Source organism: Pipistrellus kuhlii, unplaced genomic scaffold (assembly GCF_014108245.1).
Source record: "Pipistrellus kuhlii isolate mPipKuh1 unplaced genomic scaffold, mPipKuh1.p scaffold_m20_p_1, whole genome shotgun sequence".
NCBI lineage: Eukaryota > Metazoa > Chordata > Mammalia > Chiroptera > Vespertilionidae > Pipistrellus > Pipistrellus kuhlii.
This window is the reverse complement of record NW_023425404.1, coordinates 75,230,203-75,255,796: the sequence shown is the minus strand read 5'-3', so window position 1 is coordinate 75,255,796 and position 25,594 is coordinate 75,230,203. Positions and strand designations below refer to the sequence as shown.

At 35.8% G+C, this 25,594-nt stretch overlaps 1 protein-coding gene across 8 annotated transcripts in view; it reads right to left on the bottom strand.

The window, feature by feature from the left end:
* MIPOL1 (mirror-image polydactyly 1) overlaps positions 1-25,594 on the bottom strand; it is a 320,705-nt gene that overhangs the window by 264,573 nt on the left and 30,538 nt on the right. For 7 of the 8 annotated variants that reach the window (XM_045585525.1, XM_045585523.1, XM_045585517.1 and 4 more), the window contains 2 exons: positions 8,006-8,141; positions 7,351-7,429 (listed from right to left, as the gene is read on the bottom strand). In XM_045585525.1, coding sequence (XP_045441481.1) covers positions 7,351-7,429; positions 8,006-8,026 — 100 coding nt within the window. In that variant the 5' untranslated portion in view covers positions 8,027-8,141. Of the gene's footprint in view, positions 1-7,350; positions 7,430-8,005; positions 8,142-9,749; positions 9,928-25,594 lie in introns of those variants that run through there. The other variant, XM_045585518.1, reaches the window with a different exon arrangement.

Genomic DNA, 25,594 nt, shown 5'->3' with positions numbered 1-25,594 from the left:
GAATTACTTAAAAAATAAAAATTAAAGTAAAAATAAAAAAATTTTAAATAATTACTTTTTACCATACATCATCAGCACAACTTTACCATTTATCAAAGGATTATCAATTTTACCCAAAAGCTATAGATTAGGATATTTCATTTAGATGCAACCAATTTCAAAATTTTGTAGTCTGAATTGTTCTGTTTGCTTTTTCATATTCCTCAAAAAGAAACAAAAGCATGAAAAACAAAACAGAAAAATTCCACCTCAAACTTCTCCAAAATAAATTTTAAAATGTCCTATATGGCAAGTTTTGACTCATGGTGTGTGTGTACACACACACACACACACACACACACACACACACAGAGTATTTGGTAATTCCCCAAAAGCACTTTATTCAATTATAAAATTTTTTATAACCAAAAATAGTGAATAAATGCAGTAAATGTAGTTACATCAAACCTACTCCACAGCCAGTCAACATGGACAACTGTGTAAATGGCATTAATTTGGTTGATACACCAATGTATATTGATTCAGATCTGTAAAATCAACAAAATGCCAATATAATCTCAGGACTTTATAGTAATCATAAGAAAAGTGACAAATATAGTCACTATGGAGAGCACAGCAATCATCTTAAATATGATAGACTGAAATTCTAACTTCTAGAAAATTAAAAATGTAACATATTAAGATTTGTATTACAAATATATGTTCCAGGAAGTACTCTGGCATGAAAAAGCCAAAACTAGAAATGAATGAGCACGTTTATCAGAATCTAAAACAAAGAAAGCACTTTAAAAAATTCGTCGTTTTTCTATTTCAAAAAAACATCATATTTTCATGGCCACAAATAAATTTGAAAGAGCTTGGATAATAAAAGTAGAATTGGATTTCTGTAAATAAAAGAAATAGTCACAAGTTATAGAAAGAGAAGATCATATAAATATATCAAAATGGGAGAGAAATGGTCCTATTCAAAAAAAAAAAATTTACCATTTTCATGCTTACTCTCCTTAGTGATTATTATTGTTATAAAATGAAGCACCAAAGGTACAGTAAGAATTCCAAGAGTACAAGATTAATCTAATTTAAAGCACTCTAAATTTAGTAAAAAGGCAAAGATTCCTGTTGTCTCACAAACCATTCCATTGTTAAGAATTTGTGGAGAGGTTCATGGAATGGAGCAAAGGCCCTGCTGTAGGGGCGGGTGCTGACAGTGGGGAGGTTGTGTGTATGGAGAGTTAGGGAGTACCCTGTGTGATGGGAGCGCTGTACTTTTCGCTGAATTTTGCTGTGAACCTAAGACTGCTCTACAAGTAACGTCTATTTAATGAACTGCCAAAATGCATAATTTTGGCATAAATTAACATATGTGAATTATTTGTATCAGAAACAGATGAATTTCAAAATACAGTACATAACAAACTTTATAATCTTTTAGAAAAGGAAATTGCCCATGTAAAATTTTTTGTTTTCATTCCTCTTTCCTACCAAGGCCAAGAATAGTAACAGAATCATTCATATCAAGCTTAAAAATAAAAACACCCAGAATCCCACTTACTTTAACAAACTTACTTAAAAGCAGGTAATTTTAAAATAGAATAGTATATCCTCAATCATGCGCCTAAGAGTTGCCTTTGTATTTCCTCTGAAAATAAGTCAATCCTTGTGCACCAGCTGCCAGTAATCCTAAAACCACTCGCAAAAATTCTAGATGGCCATGTGTAAGAAGCTACCAGCGTTCTGTTAAGGTAGGTACTATGGAGATGAATAATGAGTTTAATCAGACCTCAGAAATGTCTTCTCTAACCAGTCTATGAAATATGAAAAATAAAAAATGCATTCTTAAATTCATATTTGCTAAAAGGAAAAAGCACAATGCATGATGCCAATAGTCTGAAGATTTTTATCGCAACTGGGATTTCAATACGGACAAAATTAGGTTTACCCAAAGTGAATGTTATTGACTTTACATTCTATTTTATCAAATATAAGTATACTAAAAATAAACTATACTACTTTGAAAAAAATCAAGTTTCTAATAACATTATATGAATATCATTTTTGAAGTTCCTTATAAAATTAATAATTTCAAATTGTCATTTATGTTTCCTAATACCTTCAGATATTTTTTATATACCTACTTTCACAACTGAATGGCATACAATGACAACCACCACCACCATTTATTTAGATTCTGTAAAGTACATCAACAATCTTTTTATTTCCATCTGTAAAAATCATTCTCACCACTACACTACTAAAAATAATCACTCTGGTATGTGAAATACATATTAAATAAACTCACTTCCTGTTTCAGGTATTGTAGTAGGACTTTCATACACAATCCCTTACTCTCAAAAACAGTCCTAAAGGGATTATCTCCTCTTCCATAAAAAAGAAAACTCAGGCTTCAAAATAATTATGAAACTTGCACCCAAGTCCAGGCAACTAACATAAGAAGTGAAGTATTAACAAAATTGAAACAGGGGTCTATCTAGCTCCAAACCTGCGTTCTTTCTTCTATAACTTTTTAGTGACATTATTAAATGTATTGGTTCTCCAGTGGTAATTTACCTTCTACTTTAAACAAACAAAAGCAAATTACATTACTCATTTAAGGAAAATACACCATTACTTACTAGAAGGCCAATTATTAAATACAATTCAAGTCCTATTACTTAACACAAAATGATTAATGATGTAGATATTTCTGAACCTTGAATTTCTCAATGCTTAGGAAATCATTTTTTTTCTACCAACAACTTTGTTGGTAGAAATGGAAGTCCATTCTATGCAATTTGCCATTTCCTTCCTGTATGCTTTAAAAGAAAATAATTTACTTAAATATGAGATTCTACAATCATATTTTAGTTACAATGATCAAAGACACATCCTAGATGTTTTTCTATAGATGTCTACTTTTATAAAATGCTTGTAAGTCATGCAATAGTTTTAGGTATAATTCAATTACAGAACAACAGATGGACAGAAGGTAAGAAGAATATATACTTTGTGAAAAGACAGAAAGATAAATGAACCAATAATAAGAGAGACTGATGGTGGCACACAGGTTCCAAATGCCAAAGAAAAGTAAGTAGTATTCTGACTAGAAACTAATAAACCACTTACAAGTTAGCTTTGGCTAGGTTTGATAGAAAAACCACAAGAATCATGGCTATAAGAGGTAAAAGCTAATTCAATTCAAAAATAAAGAGGACATCTGCTTTTCACTGAAATTCAGCAAAAGATTTTTAAAATATTTGCTAGCCTCCAATAAACTACATGTAAAGATTCAATTAACATTAGCAATTCCAGAAGCACTTTTTCATCTCAAATTTCAGATGAGTATAATGATTTAGAATCATGCTTACTTTTTAAGGTTAACAGAAAATGGTTTTAAAACAATTCATATTTAAATTGAGATAAAACCTAAATGAAAAAAAAACACTCTGTACATAAATATACATTAAATATAATATCCTAAAATAATAAAACTGAAAATAATATTGAAGAAACCATAACATTGAAAGGTGTTTGTCTAAAGCTTCCTCAAGCTCTGTGATCAATTGGTAAGAAATATTTAAAATAAAGCAGACTTAATATTTAATTTGAGTAGGCACAGTAATCTTTTTTAATCTTTCTTAGGGAACACTGACCCCTAAAGGTTCTAAACTTAAATATGTTTTACAATATTCTAAATTTAACAGGCACCCAGACCTCATTTTTACCTAGATTAGTGTAGGTATGTATAGATATGACATACACACTTATTCATAAATAATATGAAAGCTATTTCCAATGGACTGTATATTACAAAACAACTAAATTATGTTTCTGCTAATTTAATAAAAACCACCAAAATTGAATATAAAAAATACCTAGAAATTTTTTATACTTTTCCAATTAATTACTCATAGGAGATTTTGACACCATGTCTTTTTTCTTATACAGTTAAGTAACTAATAAGTAAATGTTAAAAAGAGTTAACCAATGACATAACAAATCATTCTTTCTGAAGGCTGACTTTACATACATACCTTGATTTTGATCTTTTGTGTGTGTGTGTGTGTGTGTGTGTGTGTGTGTGTGTGTGTTTCTTAAAAAAGCAGGGGGAAAAAGGAATCTTGAAAAAAGAAGTTTTTGTGAAAGGGTAAAACATCCTTTACTTCTTAAGAAGCCAGAAGATGTTACTGTTCACTGGGCAACACACATTTATTCCCTCACGTATTGCTTCCATCAGCTGAAAATTTCTTTCATTCAGGTTTGATCTTTTAACCACTTAAAGAACCATTTTTAACCACTCTATAGAATATGGAAAATAAGAATAAAAAGTAACAAATATAAATAAAAGTAAGTAATCTAAATATATTAATAAATGAATAAAAACACCTATAAAACATTAGTTTCCAGATCCAGAAAATTTTATATATATTATTTTATAATATAAATAACATTATATCTAAATAAATATTCTAAATATAAATATATTAAAATTATATTCTAAATATAAAATATATAAAATATAAAATTTGTAATATAAATAACATTTTGTAGATGTCATCACCCCTTCCACCTACAAACCTTAGCTTTACATTTTCCAAACTACCTATAATGCAAAGAAAAATATGAATAGTTATACCTATTAATATTGTATATTTCATACATTCTTTGACTTAAATATTCAGCAATGTTTCTGCAATAAAGCTAGGAAAAGAATAACCACTTTAGCACTTCTTATAATGAATCTGCAAAATGACACAAAAGTAAATCTGCATAATTCAAGTTGTTAATTAGCTCAATTTAAAAAAATAAGTAAAATAACATTAAATGAAGTAACTACTAGTATTTGAGAGTATACTATGAACATTTGTGTACGAGAGTTTTAAAGTAATCTATGCTTTATGATAAATTCCATGAACTGTGATATCAAAGAAATGACTATGTAGACTGGTTTAAATGTATCAGTTATCACTAAACTCAAAATATATTATGTTTACCTGTTTAATTTTATTTCTTAATAATGTTTTTAATAGGATTCTCTAATTCCTATTTCCAATGTCAAAAACATGCCTGTAAAAATGGAAATTTTCTTATTACTGTTTTAGTCACAACTGTTGTATGTTTCCTGCAAACTATCTAAATTATTACTATCAATATTCAGCCATGTCTTTAGCCTGAAAACCTTCCTTTTTATTAGCATCCTAGAACTTCAGCAGCTCCATTCCTCTGCATCTTTCTTGCTTGTTCCACATTTATTATTATTGATTTCAGAGAGGAAGGGAGTGGGATAGAGAGATAGAAACATCAATGATGAGCGAGAATAATTGATTGTCTGCCTCCTGCATGCCCCACACTGGGGATCGAGCCCACAACCCAAGCATGTGCCCTGGTTCATAGGTCAACGCAACCACTGAGCCACTCTGACCATACCACATTTATGAGAAGAATTTCCTCCATAGCTTCCAGCTCTTTTTATATATTAAATAGAATTCCTTTGGCTTAAAGATTTGTTTGTCTATAACTTACACAACATATTTTTCACAGAAATATGACCTCTGAATAGAAAATATAAGAAACAGGGGCCATCATTATTTATTTACTTCCTCTTTTCTTATTTTGTACATAAATCGAAACTGCTCTGAGCTCTTTAAAAGAGGGCTGTTTGCTTGTTTATTTGCATAAATGAATAAAAACACCTATAAAACATTAGTTTCCAGATCCAGATCTATGTAGCATTAACACAAACTTACATAAAAAGAGTACATCAAAATTGTCACAAAGTTCATACACTAAAACATTTAAACTTTATATTGAAAACCTTTAACTATCCTATTTGATATGACTTTATGCTCAATTCAGTTATCTGGATTCTAAACTATCCTATTTGATATGACTTTATGCTTAATTCAGTTATCTGGATTCTAAACTCTTAATAAGCAGCCTAAAATCACAAATAAGAGAAAAGTTGCTAATGGAAGGCAGAAACCACAGGAAAATTTATAACAGTATGTAAGAAAAAACAAATGCAGAAGTCAGGAAAAGGGAGACTCAGAAAGCACAGACCATTCTATTCCTGAAATAACTGTGTAGCTATTAACTTATTTAGTAAAATGGTGATAGAACCATCACTCCAAATGGCCTTCAACCTTCTGAAAAAGGTAAGTTCACACATGGAAAAAAGGAGCCCTGTTGGGGAAGAGGAATCCAAAAGGAAGAGAGAAATGTGTACTGTGTTGGTAATAATCTTATTTTTAAATTACAAAATTGTTAGAGAAAATAAAAATGATGGACATAATATTTTAGCTTTCAGTTATATGTGATACTATAGTCATAATGGTCTATTTCTCAAGAATTCCAGATTTGCAACTTTTTACTGTAAGAGACTTCAATTAAACATCTAACTTTTTTTTTTTAAACCTCCCTCTTTATGGCTCTATTGATAGTCAGATGTGCCCATTCTCTTCATCTCTCTTTATCAGGCCATCTCTCAGTATGTCTTTCAAATTGCGTTTCTGTCCTGGCTGTTCTGTCCCTCTGCTTGTACAGATGTGTGTATCTTTCTCTCTCTCCTGTCTCTGTCGCTGTCTTGGGGTGTCTTTCTCTGTCTCCAGCTGCACATCTCTGTTGCTCAGACTCTCTCCGGCCCCCTCTGACACCATCTCTCTTAGGTGTGTCTGTATGTATGCCTATGCCTCTATCTCTCTCAGTGTCCGTCCTCTTCTCTCTCTCTCTCTCTCTCTCTCTCTCTCTCTCTCTCTCTCTCTCTCTCTCTCTCTCTCTCTTTCTCTCTCTTTCTCTCTCTCTCTGTCTGTCTGTCTCTCTCTCTGTGTCTATTTTATGTCTCTCTTTTTCACTGTGTTTCTCTTACTGTGATTACTCTGAGCCCAGGTGTGCCTATGTCTTCATATGTATATCTATACACATGTCTTTCTCTGTGTCTCACTACTTGAGTGTAGGTTTTCCCTTACTGTTATGCATCTCTTCTGCTTGTGTTTCTTTCTTTGAGTGTCCCTCTCTTTATGCATCCCTCTCCAAGTTATTCTCTCAGTCTTCATGACTTGTGTGTCTACGTTTCTTTCTCTCCCTTGTGTCTGGCCCTTCTTTTTCTCTCAATAGCTCTTCCTCTGTATGTGTCTCTTTCTCTGCATGTGCCTGTCTTTGTGTGTCAGTCTTTGTGTCCCTTTTGCAGTATATGGGTCTCTTTATGTGTGCCTCCTCCTTTGTGTGTGTGGGGGTGCATGTGTGTGTGTATACTTGTCTGCCTCTGTCTGACTGGTTAAAACAAACACACTTCATTCAGTGCCTTGAACTAGCACAACACCTGGGGTTTGGTATTAATACCTTAAAAGTCCTTACCGTTTGACCAGTTCTCCATTTGTACTTCTGTTCTTGTTTGCTCTGGCAATGTCTCTGGTTTTTGCTCCAGAATTTGAAGCTAAAATAAAGCCACCTCTAGATTAATAAACTTAAAACAATATATCAGAACACACTTAAGCCTTACCTTTGTGTAACAGAGAATTTATAGGATAAATGATTTTCTAAAACATTTGTAATGGGACAATTAACTGTGCATTCAACAGATGAAATTAAATCATTTTTCTCAGAAACAGGTTCTTTCCTTTACACTTATATTTCAGTAAATACAGTTCAGGTTAAGCTTTTAGATATTCTTGCTCCTTTGGTTAGAGAATCATTTAATTTATTTAGTTTTTTCCAAATATAACTTCAACTATTTAACAAGAATAAAATTTCTAGTCTATTTGTCATAAACTTTATACCAAAAATTTCAAATTTATTTATTTCAATTTATAATACATATTTTCATATAAAATATGTTCTACTTGTAAAAGTCACTTAAAAATGTTTTTTCAATTAAAAAAAACATAAAGACTATCATTAATTTGTGGAATTATTCATATTTTGCTCTTAAACTTGATTTTGTAATAAACATGACAAAAGCTCTACAAGTTTTTTGTGTGCATGCTGTTAAGGAGAATAAAATTAGATTTACCTCACAGCTAGAACTCTGCATTCTTTAAAAAGTCCTCAAATAAAGCTGGAGTAAGCTTCTCTTTCCAATTTTCTCTAAATATGTTGATCTGGAGTTGGCAATCTTTTTCTAAGTTCCTCATTTACTTTTGGATTAGCTGAAAATATAGGAAGTTATTAATACCAAAGAAATATGTTCCAGTCAATGAAACCATTTCCCTACATATTGCCCAAAAAGGTTAATAATAATTGCAGTCTTTTAATAAGAGATTCATATAGCAAGACATGTAGAAAATACAGTCTTTAATAACCTCTGGAGTATTTTAAAACATGTCTTACAGGCCTTAATGTGCTTAGTAATATACTATTTAAAACCATAAATTTATCCCTCTGTAATATACAGTCACTCTTCCTCATCATTTTCCCAGTTAATGAATGCCAGCAATTAGTAAAATGTAATCCCATTGCACAATCATTTTAATGCTTTTAGCACTCAGAAAAGTAAACACCAAATTAATACTGCTCAAGCCATATCAGATCCTAGTTGGAAGCAAGCAATTATAGTTCAGCTCCTCAGGTGTAATTAAATGATTGGAATGATTTAGTTCCATAAATGCAAGTTAATTCATAAGCAAGCAACAAATATACTGGGAGTAATTACAAGAAACATTGACAGTCTAAGCAGGACTAATTCTTTCGTGATGCTGACATAGTAAAATGCTGCCCTCTGCTGGGCATATATTAAAATGAATGAATATGTCAGATCTAAAAACAAAACCATCCCCATCTAAAAACTAACTTTTAAAAAGCCACTAGAAAAAAATCATAATAGCCAATATAGCAATATGATTTTACATTTTATACAAAAATTTTAATGTATGCATTATATTGTGGTAATTTCTACACACCCTGATAATCAATGCTTTTTCCAATCAAACTCTGAATGTGAGTTCCCAATCATACTAGGCTACACCTACATGTCTAGTGAAACTAAATCATTCATTGTAACTTTGACAGATTGCAAGTAAACTTCTAGTACCCATCTGGACTGCCAGGCCAATGACTATATCCTCTTACAGGTGAACCCTAAGTGGACTGTTACAGGAAATAACTATGCTTTTATAAATACTAAAATTCACTCACACACAAAAAAAAAAAATCTCTGGAAAGTATTAAATAAAATATTCATTATTCTGACTATACATAATAATCTAAAATTTTAATGAACTTAAATTAAAAAAATAAAAACTATAACACTGGCATAATGTCATTATAAGCATATTTAAAAACATAAATAATAGGTAGTTTAAAAAATAAAATGCATCTCAGTTTTACTTAAGCCATCCCTAACTTTTTACTTTCTCAGGCTAAAATATAGAACAAATTTACTTGTACCCAACTCAGATGATTCTTAACTAAACTTCTCACTCTGAAATTCAAAAAGTTTTTATTATACATTTATGTTATAATCAATAAGTCTGTGTTAACAAATGTATTTGAAGCACTAAATCCAAATCAGAATCACCCTAAGACTTTCTGCAAAAGTGAACATATTCTCAAATATTACCAATAATACAGCCAATGTTTAAGTCTCCAATAAATGTAAATGATACTTGCAGAGAATGATGTTTTAACATCACCAATATTTGGGGGTAAGACTCCATTATTGCCCTTCTAATATGCTTTCAAACGCACTATAATAACCATATTCTAAGTCATAGCCTATGCGAACTATACAAATAAATCAAAATATTAAAAAGTCCTACCACTAAGTTTAAAATGTACAGCACATTTGCCTTGCCCTTGATGTCACAGTCTTATTTTTCAATTCATATCCTGTACACTGTAAGTTAATTGCTTTTGGAAAGTACTTATTATTCATGTAAAAATTAATGTGCCAATGTGTTTAAATCCTCTTAAATGACCATTCGTGCATCTTTCTTCTTTAAGTACCAATGAAATCTGTCAAAAGACATCAATGTAAAATTATCACAAAGAAAGTTCTAATAGAGTTTTTTTTTTGTGCTAACACAAGATTTTCATATTCACTAACTTTACTTAAATTCCATTAATTTTTTAAGATACTTTTAATAAATTCGCCAAGTAAAATTTTTAGGCCCCATAGTCTGTCATTTGTGTTCCAGCTGACATTATGAATATTAATAACAGTGTTATCCTGATTAAATAGGCTTCATATGAAATCCTTGTGAATCCTATAGCTCAGACATCTCATTTTTCCAACTCTTTATGAATTTGGATTCTAACATTAAACTGGAAAAATCTTAAAAAACAGATTTAACCATACATTTGCATAATGACAAGCAAAAATTAGATGTTCTAAGTAAGCAAGTTAATTACAATTTATGTATCTACATACTGTAATAGGAATAAAAGATTTTTGTAAATATGCAACATCTTTTACACTTCTATTCATTTCAGGACAAAGGATTAAGGCTAATAAAATACTAATTTGTTTTCTTAAACTCACCTTAAAGATTTTATATCAAAAAGTTGTTTTGATCAAAAATTACATATTCACGTTAAAACTAGTGGGATGATTTTATACTAGAGATCCGATCACAGATAAAATAGAAGTTAATTACCTTACCATTATTAAATGTATACCAGGTACAAGTAGCAAAATAAAACTGATTTCCCACTGAAACTTATTTATAAGTTGTGCTGAAAAAAAATTACCCATGTTAAAAAAGAAAAAAATTTTCATCAATAGACAGAACATGCTATATTATTAGCATCTGTTAAATTAAAATCTTCTTTATCACAGATTTCTAACCTCATTCCAAATTATTTTTAATTCTCAAAGGAAGTGAGTCTTGTTATGTAGAAGAAAGAAAAAATAATAAAGGAAGCTGCATACTCCCTTATTTCTATAGGTACATGGGAATCTGACTATAACCTGCCAAAAATTTCATAACTTTACCGTATCAAAAAATGTAGATTGCAAATTTTTAAACAAGCCCTCTATGCAAATGTGACTGGTCTCTCCTATCTTACTCAGCAGTCAAATACCAGTGAAACAAATTGTGTTCTTTAACCAGTCTAAAATTTTTAACCTGCCTAAAAAATTATAGGTGGTTCTGACATTTACCTTATAAAATGAAATGTCTTTCTGATATTAAGGCATTCAGAAAAGGGCTTTCATTCCCCAATGTAACAATGCCCAGGATTTTTATAAACTTATTTTAAATATGAGTTGCCAGTACTACTTTCCTCCACGAAAGCCACATTATAGCAAAGGTTTTGGCTGACTCTGATTAATGACATTTTTTTTAATGCCTCTTTATTTTAATCACATATTGTGTAAACTGAATCCAATAGTACTGAATTAGGAATCACTTGTAATATGGCCTCATATCTAACTATAAAAAAACCCCCAAATTTTGTTTTCATAGATTGAGAAATGTTGACAATTTCTGCATTGAAATGATTTCATTAATAGGCCAAAGGAGAGCCAAATATTTTATCACAAAACTCAGCATGTACAACATATGAATATGCTCTATTGCTAGATCTACATCTTAATAGACAAAAGTCTCTGAAACAATCAGAGTCTCTGTCACATCTCTCCCCAACAGAATTTCACTCACCGAACCTCACATCCCAGCCCACTCCCTCCCTACCAAGCTCCAGACAACCCAAGAATCCCAGAGCCAAGGGAAGCAAGAAGAAGTTCTGGGGAGAAAGAATAAAAATGAAAGTGGCCCTGCCAAAACCGGTTTGGCTCAGTGGTGGAGCGTTGGTCTGCAGACTGAAAGGTCCCAGGTTCGATTCCGGTCAAGGGCATGCACATTGGTTGCGGACACATCCCTGGTGGGGAGTATGCAGGAGGCAGCTGGTCAATGTTTCTCTCTGATGGACGTTTCTAGCTCTTTATCTCTCTCCCTTCTTCTCTGTAAAAAATCAATAAAATATATTTAAAAAAAGAAAAAGAAAAAAGAAAGTGGCCCCACACCTCAACTCTCGAAATGTAAAACTGAAGATACTATTTGGCCCCCTCACTTCCACTCCTAACCGTATTTAGAAAAATGTGTAAAGCACTTAACATATATTAAAGCAGTTATTTACATGAGAGAAACTACTCATGCTCTAAGTCACACTGTACTTTTTTCTGTTCACTGAACTCACCAAGTTGTTCTTCCCTCAGGACGTTTATATTTATTGTATCTCCTCTGCCCAGAACCCTCTTTTCTAGATTTCTAGACCATTTTTCTAATTTTAGGCACAGCTCAAAAGTCAACTCTTCAAAAACGTTTTGCCTGGTCACCCTATTAAAGTAGAAACATAACATTATCTATGCTACTGCCTTCAGGGAACTAATTTGTTTGGGGTTTATTTCAATGTATTTTATACTACTCAGTATGTGTGTATTGGGTAGACAGGTAGATGGACGGATGGACAGATGACTAGCAGGAAAACAGACCTAAGATAAGTAAACGTTTATCAATAGAATACTGGTAGCCCTTACCGGGTGGCTCAGTCGGTTGGGGGGATTAAGGGTTCGATCCCTGTCTGGGAGCTTATGAGAGGCAACAGATCAATGTTTCTCTCTCACATTGATGTTTCTCGCTCTCTAAAATTAATTAAAAGATATCTTCAGGTGAGGATGAAAAGGAAAACGGTAACATAAGTAAAAAGGCTAAGAAATATGCACTGTGGAGAAACCAAAATGGCGACATAGATAAACACCTGAACTTGCTGCCTCGCATAACAACTTCAAAACTACAACTAGAAGACAAAATAGATATCATCCAGAACCACAGGAAGGGCGGCTAAGTAGAAATTCTACAACTAGAAGGGAAGAGAAAAGCACACTGAGACTCAGAGGAGCTGCAGAAGTAAAGAGGTATGGAGGTGCAAGCAAGGAGAGGACTGGCAACTGAGTACACAGCTGGCTCTTTCAATCCAGAGGAAGACACAAGCTCCCAACTCCTCTGAACTCCAGTTCTGGGTGAAACTCTGGGGACCCAGGCTCAAATGAGGAGAAACTGGAATATCTGGCAGCGGGAACAGAACTCGATGGCGGCTTTGTCTCAGAGGTGCTTACAGCGATTACCAAGGGACAATGAGACCTGGGGCCTCTTAGGGCAGGACTAATGAGAAGCCATTGCTATTTGCTCCACCCTGAGACTTCACACCACCCAAGCTGTGCACATGAGTGGCCTGGTTCTTTGAAATCTAAAATTAGCTAACAAACTGCAGTTGAGTCAGAGATACCGAGAACATCCAAAAGAAGGCCCAAGGCCCCACAGCAGCTTGCATTGCTTCACAGCTGGGCCTCATCGGGCACCTCCAAATCCCAAACAAAGAAGAGGAATCTGCAGATCTCTCAGTAGCTCCTGCTGGGTGGCCTCAGGCAGATGCTAAATTTGCACCTCCTTAGAGACCCAAGAGCCGGTGTACCAAGGGGTCAGAGTGGGACCATCCAGATTACAACTCCTCACATCCATAAAGGACACACTCAGGGGGCAGACTCAGTGAGCACCAAAGCCCCACTGAAGCAAGTCTCGCCTCATAAGGGTGTCTCCAGCACAGATGTTCTCCCGGCATAGACACAGCTTTCCTCCATTATTTCATTTGTGACCTGATTCTTTGTCTCCACATTTTGGCTTCTTCCCTGTGTTAATAGACTGATTTTGTGTGCTAGTGTCCTATATGGCCCAGTGGGTAGGTCTCCCCAGTTACCTGAGGTGGATACTCTTAGTGCACCCCTTTGTGAGCTGTGTGCACAGTCTTGTTGTAGTTAAGCCTTGATTTCTGTTGGTATCACTGGGAGGAATTGACCTCCAGGCCAATTGGCTGTGAGGATCAGCTGTGTTTACGCTGGGAGAACTTCTGTGCTTGGGGGGGAAGGGGGGGGGAAATCAGCCTGAGTCCCCTGTTAAGCCTTGCTGGGTGGGCTTCCTGCTGCCAAAGGAAGTCAACTTAACATGTGACTCTGGATGTGTGGACACTGGGAGTCTGTTTCTCATGGCGCAGGAATAGGCCTTTCTCCTAACAGGGTGGCTTTGCAGACCAGGGATCATGATTCTCTGGGCGAGAGACAGCACAGTGACTTGAATCTTGGCATGCACATGGGGGACTCTGTTTCTTATCATACACGCACAAGATCCCTGATTCACAGTACACACTGAGCACCTGTGACTCTAATTCTCGGTCCACGCGCACACAGGGACCTTGATTCACAGCACAAGGCCGCATGAAGTGACAGAAACTACAATACACAATTCTTGGTGTGCGTCCATACAGGGGTCTCTGTTTCTGGGCATGCAGTAGGGGACTATGATATTTGGCGTATGCCTGAGGGTACTTTTTTCAGCATAATGCATATAGGATCCCTGATTCTAGGTGTATGCACAAGACCACACTGAATGCTGGTGACTCTGATTCTTAGTGTGCCTGGCTCCCACTGACCCACAGCAATCACACGTCTCGGTGTCGGAGCTCTTCAGTGACACTTGGGTGGTGCAAAACTCCCACTGCATATAGCTCAGGCCCCCGCAACTCAACATTTGGACCTTCTGGTGATAGTTGGGAGACAATAAAACAATCGTAGAGAAAAGAAAAAGAGGATTCACCAAGAAAGGAAATAAGTGAAACTGGGTCATGCATTATGACAGAAAAGGAATTCAGAGTGATGATCATACAGTTCATAAACCACATGGATGAGAAAACCAACAACTTACGCAAAAATCAGGAAGAAATCAAAAGTGATATAGCTACAATCAAAAACACTATGGAAGATTTCAACAGTAAACTAGAAGGAGCAGAGGACCAAATTAGTGAGTTAGAAGCCAATGCAGAGAAACAAGCATAATCTGAACACCAACTGGAGAAAAAAATTAAAAAGCAGGAAGAAAGCACAAGGGAGATTTGGAACAACATGAAACAAAGTAACAAATGTATAATTTGGCTGCCAGAGGACAAGAAGAACAGCAAGGGTTAGAGAATCTACTTGAAGAAATAATGACAAAAAACTTCTCTGATATGGGGAAGAAAAAAGTCACATAAGCACAGAGAGTCCCAAGCAAGATGAAACTGAAAAGACCCACACCAAGACATGTTATAATTACAATAGCAAATGTTAATGACAAAGAGAGAATCTTAAAGGCTTTAAGAATCTTTCTTTATATGTACAAGAGAGATAGAGAGTTACATACAAAGGATCCCTCATCAGATTATCAAATGATTTCTCAACATAAACACACCAAGCTAGAAGGGAATGGAATAAAGTATACAAAGTACTGCAAAGTAAGGGACTGAATCCAAGAATACTCTAACCAGCAAGACTAACAATCAAAATTGAAGGGGAAATCAGGAGCTACACAGACAAAAAAAAAAAAAAAAAAAAAAAAAAAAAAAAAAAATCAACTAAGGGAGTTTATCACTTCCAAGCAAGCAATGCAAGAAGTGTTAAAGGGAATGCTGTAAAAAGAAGAAATACAAAGGGAGGAAAGAACACAGGCATAAAGCACAGAAATAGCTATAAACAAGAACCAACCTATACATGTAAAGAGGTAAAAAAGCTAATTTTTTTCCATTATGGTGTCCCACTCACAAGCAGTCTATTGGCGGGGATGGGGAGACTTCCGCCCTCAGCACTATCACACTGCCTATGTGCTTCCCTTCTCAGCTCTGAGGTGAAGCTGCCTGCCTGTATCCTTGGCTAGGGACATGAAAATGCCTGTGGACGTCCCCGTTCAGCACTGACGTGATGCTGCAGGGGAGGCTGGGATTGAAGGGGACCTCAGGCCACGCACCTCATCTGGTGGGGCTTGAAGAGGGACCTCAGACCACACCCTCTGACCCAGCTCCGAGAGACCTCAGGCCGTACCTCCAAACCTGGCACCTGGCCAAGAAGACCTCAGGCTGCACTCCTTGCCCCGCAGGGTTTCACAGGGGCCTCAGGCCATGTCCCCTGCAACGCAGGGCTTGATGGGAGACCTCAGACTGCATCCCCATCCCAGCAGTGATAGACAGGGGACCTCAGTTCAGGCCCCAAGCCCCAGTGCCAGGCCGGAAAACCTCAGGCTGTGTTCCCCACCCGGGGGACCTCAGGCTGCACCCCACACCCCGGCCCCGGGCTGGGGAGCCAGAGGCTGAGCCCCGGCCCAGAGGGGCTTGACGGGGGTGGAGCCGGCAGATCTGGGTCTCATCCAATGGGGGTGGAGCCTTCCAGGTCTGGGTCTCATGCTTTTACTTTTTCTTTCTTTTTCTTTTCTTTTTTTTTCTTTATATTATATATATTATTGGGTTTTTTACATTGAGAAAGAGAGAGGGATAGAGAGTTAGAAACATTGATGAGAGAGAATCATCAATCAGCTGCCTCCTGCACACACCCTACTGGGGATGTGCCCACAACCAAGGTACATGCCCCTGACTGGAATTGAACCCAGGACCTTTCAGTCCGCAGACCAACGCTCTATCCACTGAGCCAAACCAGTTTCGGCGGTCTCGTGCTTTTTCGAAGTGCATTTGGATGGTGGGCAGGGACTTGAATCTAGGTCCCACAGTATGACCCAGACTCTGATAGGAGGAAGACTTTATATACATTTTACTAATTTTCTTCCATCTCTGACACTTCTATTATAGAGAAAGGACAAATAGCAGTATTAAAGTATTTCTTCTAATTAATTCCTTTTTAATGTGCACTAATTTTGTGCACCTATCCACTACTCAAAAATAACATTAAACATAAATGGATTAAATGCTCTAAACAAAATGGATAAGAAAACATGACCCATATATATGCTGTCTACAGGAGACTCAGCTTAGAACAAGGGACACATACAAACCGAAAGTGAAGATATGGAAAAATATCTATCAGGCAAATGGAAATGGAGAAAAAAAAAGAAAAAGAAAAAGCTGGGTATCAATACTTATATCTGACAAAACAGACCTCAAAGTGAAGACAATAAAAAGAGACAAGGAAGGTCATTTCATAATTCTAATGGGATTGTTACAACAAGAGGATATAACTGTGGCAAACATATATGCACCCAATGTGGGAGCACACAAATATATAAAAAATATCTGGAAGGTTTCAGGGGAGAGATAGACAGCAATACAATCATAGTAGGAGACTTTAATACCTTACTAACATCACTGGATGAGTCCTCTAAACAACAAATTAGCAAAGAAATAGCAATCCTAAATGACTCACTAGATCAGATGGACTTAATCAACATCCTTAGAACAGTCCACCCCAAAACTACAGAATATACATTCTTCTTAAGCGCACATGGGATATTTTCAAACATATACCACATATAGGGACACAGGTAAAGGCTCTTCAAATGCAAGAAGACTGAAATCATATCAAGCATCTTCTCAGACCACAATGGCATAAATTTAGAAATCAACTACAATAAAAACAATCACAAAAAGTTAGACACTTGGAGGCTGAATAGCACACTGTTAAACAATGAGTGGATTATCAAAGAGATCAGAGAAGAAATAAAAAACATCCGGGAAACAAATGACAATGAAAACACAACAACCCAAAATCTTTGGGACACAATGAAAGCAGTCCTGAGAGGGAAGTTCATACCATTACAGGCCTATCTAAAAAAACAAAACAAAATAACAACATCAAAAATATAATAAACAATCTAACTCTGCAACTTAAAGGACTAGAAAGAGAGCAACAAGAAAAGTCCAGTGTGATCAGGAGGAAGGACATAATACAGATCAGAGTGGAAATAAATGACATAGAGACAAAAAAAACAAACAAAACAAAACAAAACAAAAAACACAACACAAAAGATTAATGAAACCAAGAGCTGGTACTTTGAAAAGATAAAAAAGATCGATGAACCTCTAGCTAGGTTCACCAAGAAGCAAAGAGAGAGAACCCAAATAAACAAAATCAGAAACTAAAAGAGGCAAAATAACAACAGAGCCCACAGAAAAACAAAGAATCATAAAAAAAAATATTATGAGTAACTCCATTCTAACAAACTGATCAACCTAGAAAATGGACATATTCTTAGAAAAATACAACCTTCCAGAACTCAACCATGAGGAATAAAAAAATATGAATAGGCTGATATCAATGAAATTGAAGCAGTAATTTAAAAAACTTACAACAAACAAAAGCCCTGGACTAGATAGATTTGCAGCAGAGTTTTTGCAAACATTAAAAGAAAAAATAAAACCTATCTTCATCAGACTATTCCAAAAAATGCAAGAGGAAGGAAGACTTCCAGGCTCTTTCTACAAAGCCAGCATTACCCTAACCCCAAAACCAGATAAAGACAACACAAAGAAAGAGAATTACAGGCCAATGTCCCTCATGAACATAGACGCCAAAATTCTTAACAAAATTCTAACAAATCAAATCCAGCATTACATTGGAAAGATCATACACCATGAACAAGTGGGATTTATTCCTGGGATGCAAGGATGGTATAATATCCACAAATAATTAAACGTGATATACCACATAAACAAACTGAGAGATAAAAACCATATAATCATATAGATTGATGCAGGAAAATCATTTGACAAAATCCAACAACCTTTCTTCATAAAAACTATCAGCAAGGTGGGAATAAAAAGATCATACCTCAAAATAGTAAAAGCCATATATGACAAGCCCACAGACAACATCATCATACTCAGTGGGCAAAAACTAAAACCATTTTCCCTAAGAACAGGAATAAGACATTAATGCCCATTCTCACCACTCCTCTTCAGCATAGTACTAGAAGTACTAACCATTGTGATCAGACAAGAAAAAAAAAAATAAAAGGCATCAACAAATCAACAAACAAGTGCTGGCAAGGATGTGGAGAAAAATGTGGTGGTGGAAATGCAGACTGGTGAACAGCCTAAGTACCCATCAGTAGATGAGCGAATTAGAAAACTCTGGACATGTACACAATGGAATACTACCCTGCTATAAAAAAGAAGGAATTCTTACTACTTGCAGCAGCATTGTTGGACCTGGAGAGCACTGTGCTAAGTGAAATAAGCCAGTCAGAGAAAGATAATTACCACATGATCTCACTCAATTGTGGAATATAAAGAGCATTATAAACTGATGAGCAAAAAATAGATACAGAGGCAAAGAAGCATCAAACAGACTGTCAAACTACAACAGGAAGGCTAGAGAGGGTTGGCAGGGTAAGAGATCAACCTAAGGACTTGTATGCATGCATATAAGCATAACCGACGGACACAGACACTGGGGTGGGGAGTGAAGGAATGTGCCGGGGGTAGGGGAGGCTGGGGGAAGGAAAAGGGGGGGAAAAGAAGACATATGTACTACCATTTGTAATACTTTAAACAATAAAATAAAATGACAATATAAAGAGATATTTGAAGCATATTATATAATATGTATGCATATAGATATATATAAATTTCCTTCAACAAGCTTTTATTCTTCTTACATTTAAAATTATAATTTAAATTATAAATTACTAGAGGCCTTGTGCATGATAATTCATGATTTGGGAGAGGGTCCCTCAGCCTGGCCTGTGCCCTCTCACAGTCCTGGAGCCCTCAGGGAATGTCTGACTGACAGGTTAGGCCCGCTCCCTCTGGGAAGCAGGCCTAAGCTGTAATCTGGCCTCCCTCTGCGGGAGGCGACCTGGTAGGCCAATCAGGGGAGGGTGCCAGCCAGCTATCCCCCATCGCTTTGCTGCCACCGCCGTCAGTGGCCTCATTCTGCGGGCACTGGCCAACAAGCAGATGGACCTGCCCCCATCCCCCAATCACTGCTTCTTGTCGCCACCACCCTCCCTATCGCTGTCCCTTCCCTCTACCCACTGGCATGCGCCTTGGCCGACCTGCTGCCGCCTGCTTGCCGGCCCTGCCCCTTGCTGACCTGTCGTTCTGTTGTTCAGTCGATTTGCATATTACTCTTTTATTAGGTAGGATATGTATTGTATTGTCTCTTCTGTTCATCAGAGTTTCTTAGGACTTAAAAATATATGTTCACTAAAAATCTATTTCATAAAATACATTTTTTAAAACAATGACTTTTCATTTTAAAAGAATTTTATTTCTTTTAAGAAAATTCTATCTCTATGATGTGTTTATTTATAATAAATAATCATAATTACTACATAATCGCTTTATGAATAAGTTGACATTTTACAATACTAATAATGTAAGAAAACCTTTTATGTACTGTGAGAAAACTAAGAGAAACAAAAAATGAACCTTACCCTCTCATAAATACTAAAATATTATAAAACAGCAATCAAACATGACACTAATAAATATGCTGGGTGGGAGTCGGGCATAGAGAAAGGGGTGGTGAGCAGGATTCATAGGTCAGGCCGAATATGAGGGTGTAGATGAAACAAGATTAACTAACATGAATTCTGAAGGATAACTGTTGAAGTGGGTAATGAGAACATAGGGATGTATTATTCTGTTTCTCTACTCTTGAATGGTTATAATTTTTCATAATAAGTAGTTTAAATAATATCATTATAAAAATATATATACAGCATTATTTACCATGTAGCAAAAGTCATCAAATCATCTTTCAGAGAGGCAGCAATGAGTATTTCATTTTATATAAGAATGTTATAAAAATGCCATCAATCTCATGCATGACTGATATGACACATACATATACATACATGATATAATCATGCAACAAATACTGCACATTTTTAATAAAAATATATACACACACTCCTCACATGAGTTCTATACTGCATGCCATCTAGAGAAATGCCTACAAATTTCATCTTAGTATGTAGGAACTAAAAAGAAAGTATCAGCTTAGGGATATGTACTTTATTTATTAAAATGCTTTGGAATTATTCCTTTACCTTAAATTTGGCAACTTCCTGAAGCTAAGGCCTTATGTTGACAATAACCTAGTGCATATGGGAAATAGGTTAGGTACACTTTGTCACCTTTAGCAAATATTTTCCTCATCAAGCTACTTAGATAAGACCATCTGCTACACCCTAAGCAACATCCTGGTTAGCTAATCCTTCTGACTTCTGACTTGCAGTATAAGTAACCAAGTTTATCATTTGTTGAAGTCATAACTACATGAATCATTCTGTGTGAAAAAAAAAAGTGATGAAAGATAACAAGATCTTAATAAATGGAGGCATACCATGTTCATGAAGGAAGATAGTAAACATGCCAGTCTCCCACAAATAATATATTTAATACAACATCAATTAAAATCACAGAAGCATATTTTATAGATATAGACAAAGTGATTCTAAAAATTAAATTCCAAAGGAACAAAATTTGCTAAAATAATTCTCAACTGAAGAACAAATTTAGAAAAAGCACATTACCCAAATATTTACTATAAAGCAACAGTAATCATGACAACATAGTATTGGCAAAAGAAAAGACACCAAAGTCAAAAAAACAAATCAAGGAGTCCAGAAATAACCCCAAATAAATATGGCCATTTAATCTCTAACAAAGGTGCAAGAACAATTCAGTAATAAAAGGCTCATTTTACAACAAATAATTGTTCAAATATCAGTTTATAAAACAAAAAATATTAACCATGAATTAAACTTTACACCATATATGGGTAAAATGAAATGGGTCAGATATCTAAATGAAAGAAGCAAATCTCTAAAACCTTTAGGAAATACATAGAGAAAAATTTAAAAACTATGATATAAGCAAATTGAAGATCTAACTACATAATGAGATATTACATGTACATGCAAAGGAAGATTCAATATTATCAAAATTATCAGTTGTGTCCAACTTGAAGTATAGATTCAGTGCAATCCTAATCAAAATCCAAGCAAATTGTTTTGTGACTACTGATAAATTAGTTTTAAAATTTATATGGAGAGACAAAAGACCCAGAATAGATCAATACAATACTAGTAGTGAAGAAGAATGAGGTCAGAAGGCTGACACTACTCAACTTCAAGACTTACTATAAAAGCTATTATAATTAAGATGGTGTGACATTAGTGAATAAATAGACAAATAGGTCAATGAAACAGAGTAGAGAGCCCAGAAGTAAACCCACACAAGTAGAGTTAAGTGATCTTTAACAGATGAGGAAAGGCAATTCAATAGAAAAAGGATAGTTTTCTTTATTTTTTTTATTTTTTTTTTATTGATTTTTTACAAAGAGAGAGAGATAGGGAAAGAGAGTTGGAAACAAGAATGAGAGAGAATCGTCAACCATATGCCTCTTGCACAACCCCTACAGGGGATGTGCCTGAAACCAAGGTACATGCCCTTGACCGGAAAAGAACCTGGGACCTTTTAGTCCGCAGGCTGGCGCTCTTTCCACTGAGCCAAACCGGTTTTTGGCAAAAAAAAGGGTAGTTTTCAATGCAGTGCTGGAACAACTGGACATCCACATGCAAAAAAAAAATTAAAAAAAAAAAATTCTAGGCACTAACTGTACACCTTTTACACAAAATTACTCAAAATGGATCACTGTCCTAAATGTAAAATACAAAGTGATAAAACTCCTAGTATACTTTACATATATGAATATCTAAGTAGTCTTGGATTTTGCAATGACTTTTTAGACACAACATCAAAAGCATAATTCATGAGAGAAAGAAATAGGTAAACTGGAAATTAAAATTAAAAACTCTGCTCTGTAAAGGACACTGTTAAGAGAATAAAATAATAAACCACAGACTTGGATAAAATATTTGCAAAACACACATCTGACAAAGAACTAATATCCAAAATATGTAAATAACTTTTAAATCTCAAAAATAATAAAGCAAATAATCCAATTTGAAAATGGGCAAAAGATATGTTTATAAACCTCACCAAAAAGACATACAGATGACAAATAAGTATATGAAAGGATGCAAAACATCTTAAGTCATTAGGTAATTGTGAATTAAAACAAGGAGGTACTGCTACACACTATTAGAATGGTTGAAATCCAAAATACTGACGACACCAAATGCTGGCAATGATGTGCAGCAACAAGAACACTTATTCCTTCTGGTGCAAATATAAATGGTACAGCTACTTGGGTTTGGAAGTTTTCTACATACTCTTACCATATTACCCAGCATTCTCAAACCCTGAGAATTCTCAATCAATCGCACTCCTTGATATTTACCCAAATGAGTTAACATATGTCCACACAAGCATCTATAAAAAATTATTAATAGCAGCTTTATTAAAAATTACCAAAATCTGGATGCAATCAAGATGTCCTTCAATTGATGAATGGATAAACATATTGTGGCACACCCATAAAATGGAATGTTATTTGGCAATAAAAAAAATGCTCTATCTAGCCATGAAAAGACATTGAGGAATTTTAAATGCATATTTCTACATGAAAGAAGACAATATGAAAAGGGTACATACTATGGGATTATAACCATATCATGTTTTGAAAAAAGACCAAACTATGGCAATAGTAAATAATCAGTGGTTGCCAGAGGCTGGGGGCGTGGGGATGGGAGCGTGGAGGGAAGAGATGAATACTAAGTAGAGTACAAGGAAATTTAAGGCAGTAAAACTATTCTGTACAATATTGTAATGATGAATACATGTGACCACACATTTTCCAAAATCTACAGAATGTACAACACAAAGGGCAAATCCCTATTTGGAAATGGACTTTAGTTAATAATAATCTTATCTAATAAAGGAGTAATATGCAAACTTACTGTACCTCCACTACACCTACAAGCCACATCCATCAACCAACCAGGAGCAAGTATGCAAATTAACCCAACCAAGATGTCTAAGGCCATGGTGCGAACAGGAGGCTTGGGTTTCCCTGGCAATGGAGGAAGCCAAGCTTCCTTTACATTCTGGCCGGCCCTGAACTCCACTCAAAGTTACAAGTTTCAATTATAGATGATAAATAAAACGGAGCTGGAGAGAGTAGGAGACTTGGGTTTCCCCCGGCGATGGAGAAGTCAAGTTTCCTGACCTGCCTTGGACTCTTCTCAAGGCTACAAAGTTTAAATTATAGAAGATAAATAAATCCCAACAAAAATGACTGCAGCCATGGAGTGAACAGGAGGGTTTGGGTTTCCCCAGCAATGGAGGAAGCCAAGCTTTCTACCCACCCTGGCCTCCTCTCAAAGCTACAAAGTTTCAATTATAGAAGATAAATAAATTTCAGATACCAGGGCCTCCACTTGGGTCACTGGGAAGCGTGACTGGCCTGCAAACCATCACAGGCCCCCTGCCCAGGCCACCCCACACCCCAAGGCCACCCCACACCCCAAGGGAACCCCCTTTGATCTGGGACACCCTTCAGGGCAAACCAACTGGTCTCCACCCATGCACCAGGCCTCTATCCTATCTAATAAAAGAGTAATATGTAAATTGACCATCACTCCAACACACAACATAGCCACCACAAGATGGCTAGCAGGTGAGGGCAGTTGGGAGGGACCAGGCCTGAAAGGGAGGGAAGATAGGGGCAATCAAGCCTGCATAGGAGGGCAGTTAGGGGTGACCAGGCCAGCAGAGGAGGGAATTTGGGGGCAACCGGGCCTGCAGGGAACAGCAGTTGTGGAGGGGAGGGGGCAGGCCTGCAGGAGAGAGAAGTTGGGGGGTACCAGGCCTGCAGGGGAGGGCACTTAAGGGTGACCAGGCCTGCAGGGGAGGGCAGTTAGGGGCAATCAGGCTGGCAGGGGAGCAGTTAGGCATCAATCAGGCTGGCATAGGAGTGGTTAGGGGGTGGTCAGGCTGGCAGGCAGAAGTGGTTAGGGGAAATCAGGAAGGCAGGCAGGTGAGCAGTTGGGAGCCAGCAGTGAGAAGGATGTCCAACTTCCCATTTAGGCCCGATCCTACTGGGCAGTCGGACATCCCTCAAGGGGTTCTACATTGGAGAGGGTGCAGGCTGGGCTGAGGGACAGCTACCCCCCCCCCCCAATGTACTAATTTCATGCACAGGGCCTCTAGTGTATCAATATTGGCTCATCAATTGTAACAAATATATGACACTAATACAAGATGTTAATAATATGGGAATTGGGGGAGGGGAGTAAGTAGGTATATGAAATTCTCTATAACTTCCAATCTTATACACCTAAAATTTCTCAAAAATGTATTAACTTTTTTGAAATGGGTCATAAATGCAAATAAAAACAGTAAGTCTACAAATTTTAAAGAAGAAAACCTTCATTAGGCAAAATTCTTAGAAATGACATGAAAAATACCATCTAAAACAGAAAAAAATGATAAATTCACCTATCAAAATCTGAAACTTTTGCTCTGTCAAAGAATTTTCAAGATTATTAAAAGACAAGTTACAAAGTGGGAAAAATATGTGCAGGTTATGTATCTGACAAAGGTATATCTGAAATTATGTATCCAGACTATATAAAGAACTGTCAAAACTCAACAATAAAATACTATAATCAAAGAACTTAAATAAACACTTGTCCAAAGAGGTTATAAAGATGGCATATGCAAGTATATTGTACTCAATATAAGTAGTAATTAAAGAATATTAATTAAAACATGAAGAAATACTACACTCAAAAGACTGAGTAAAAAATACTGACAATACCCAGTGTGGATGAAGAGCAACCAGAGTTGTCACACATTGCTGGTGCAAATACAAAATGCAGGGAATGATTTGCCAATTCTTACAAAGTTAAACATGTACTGAACACCTAACCTAGCAAGC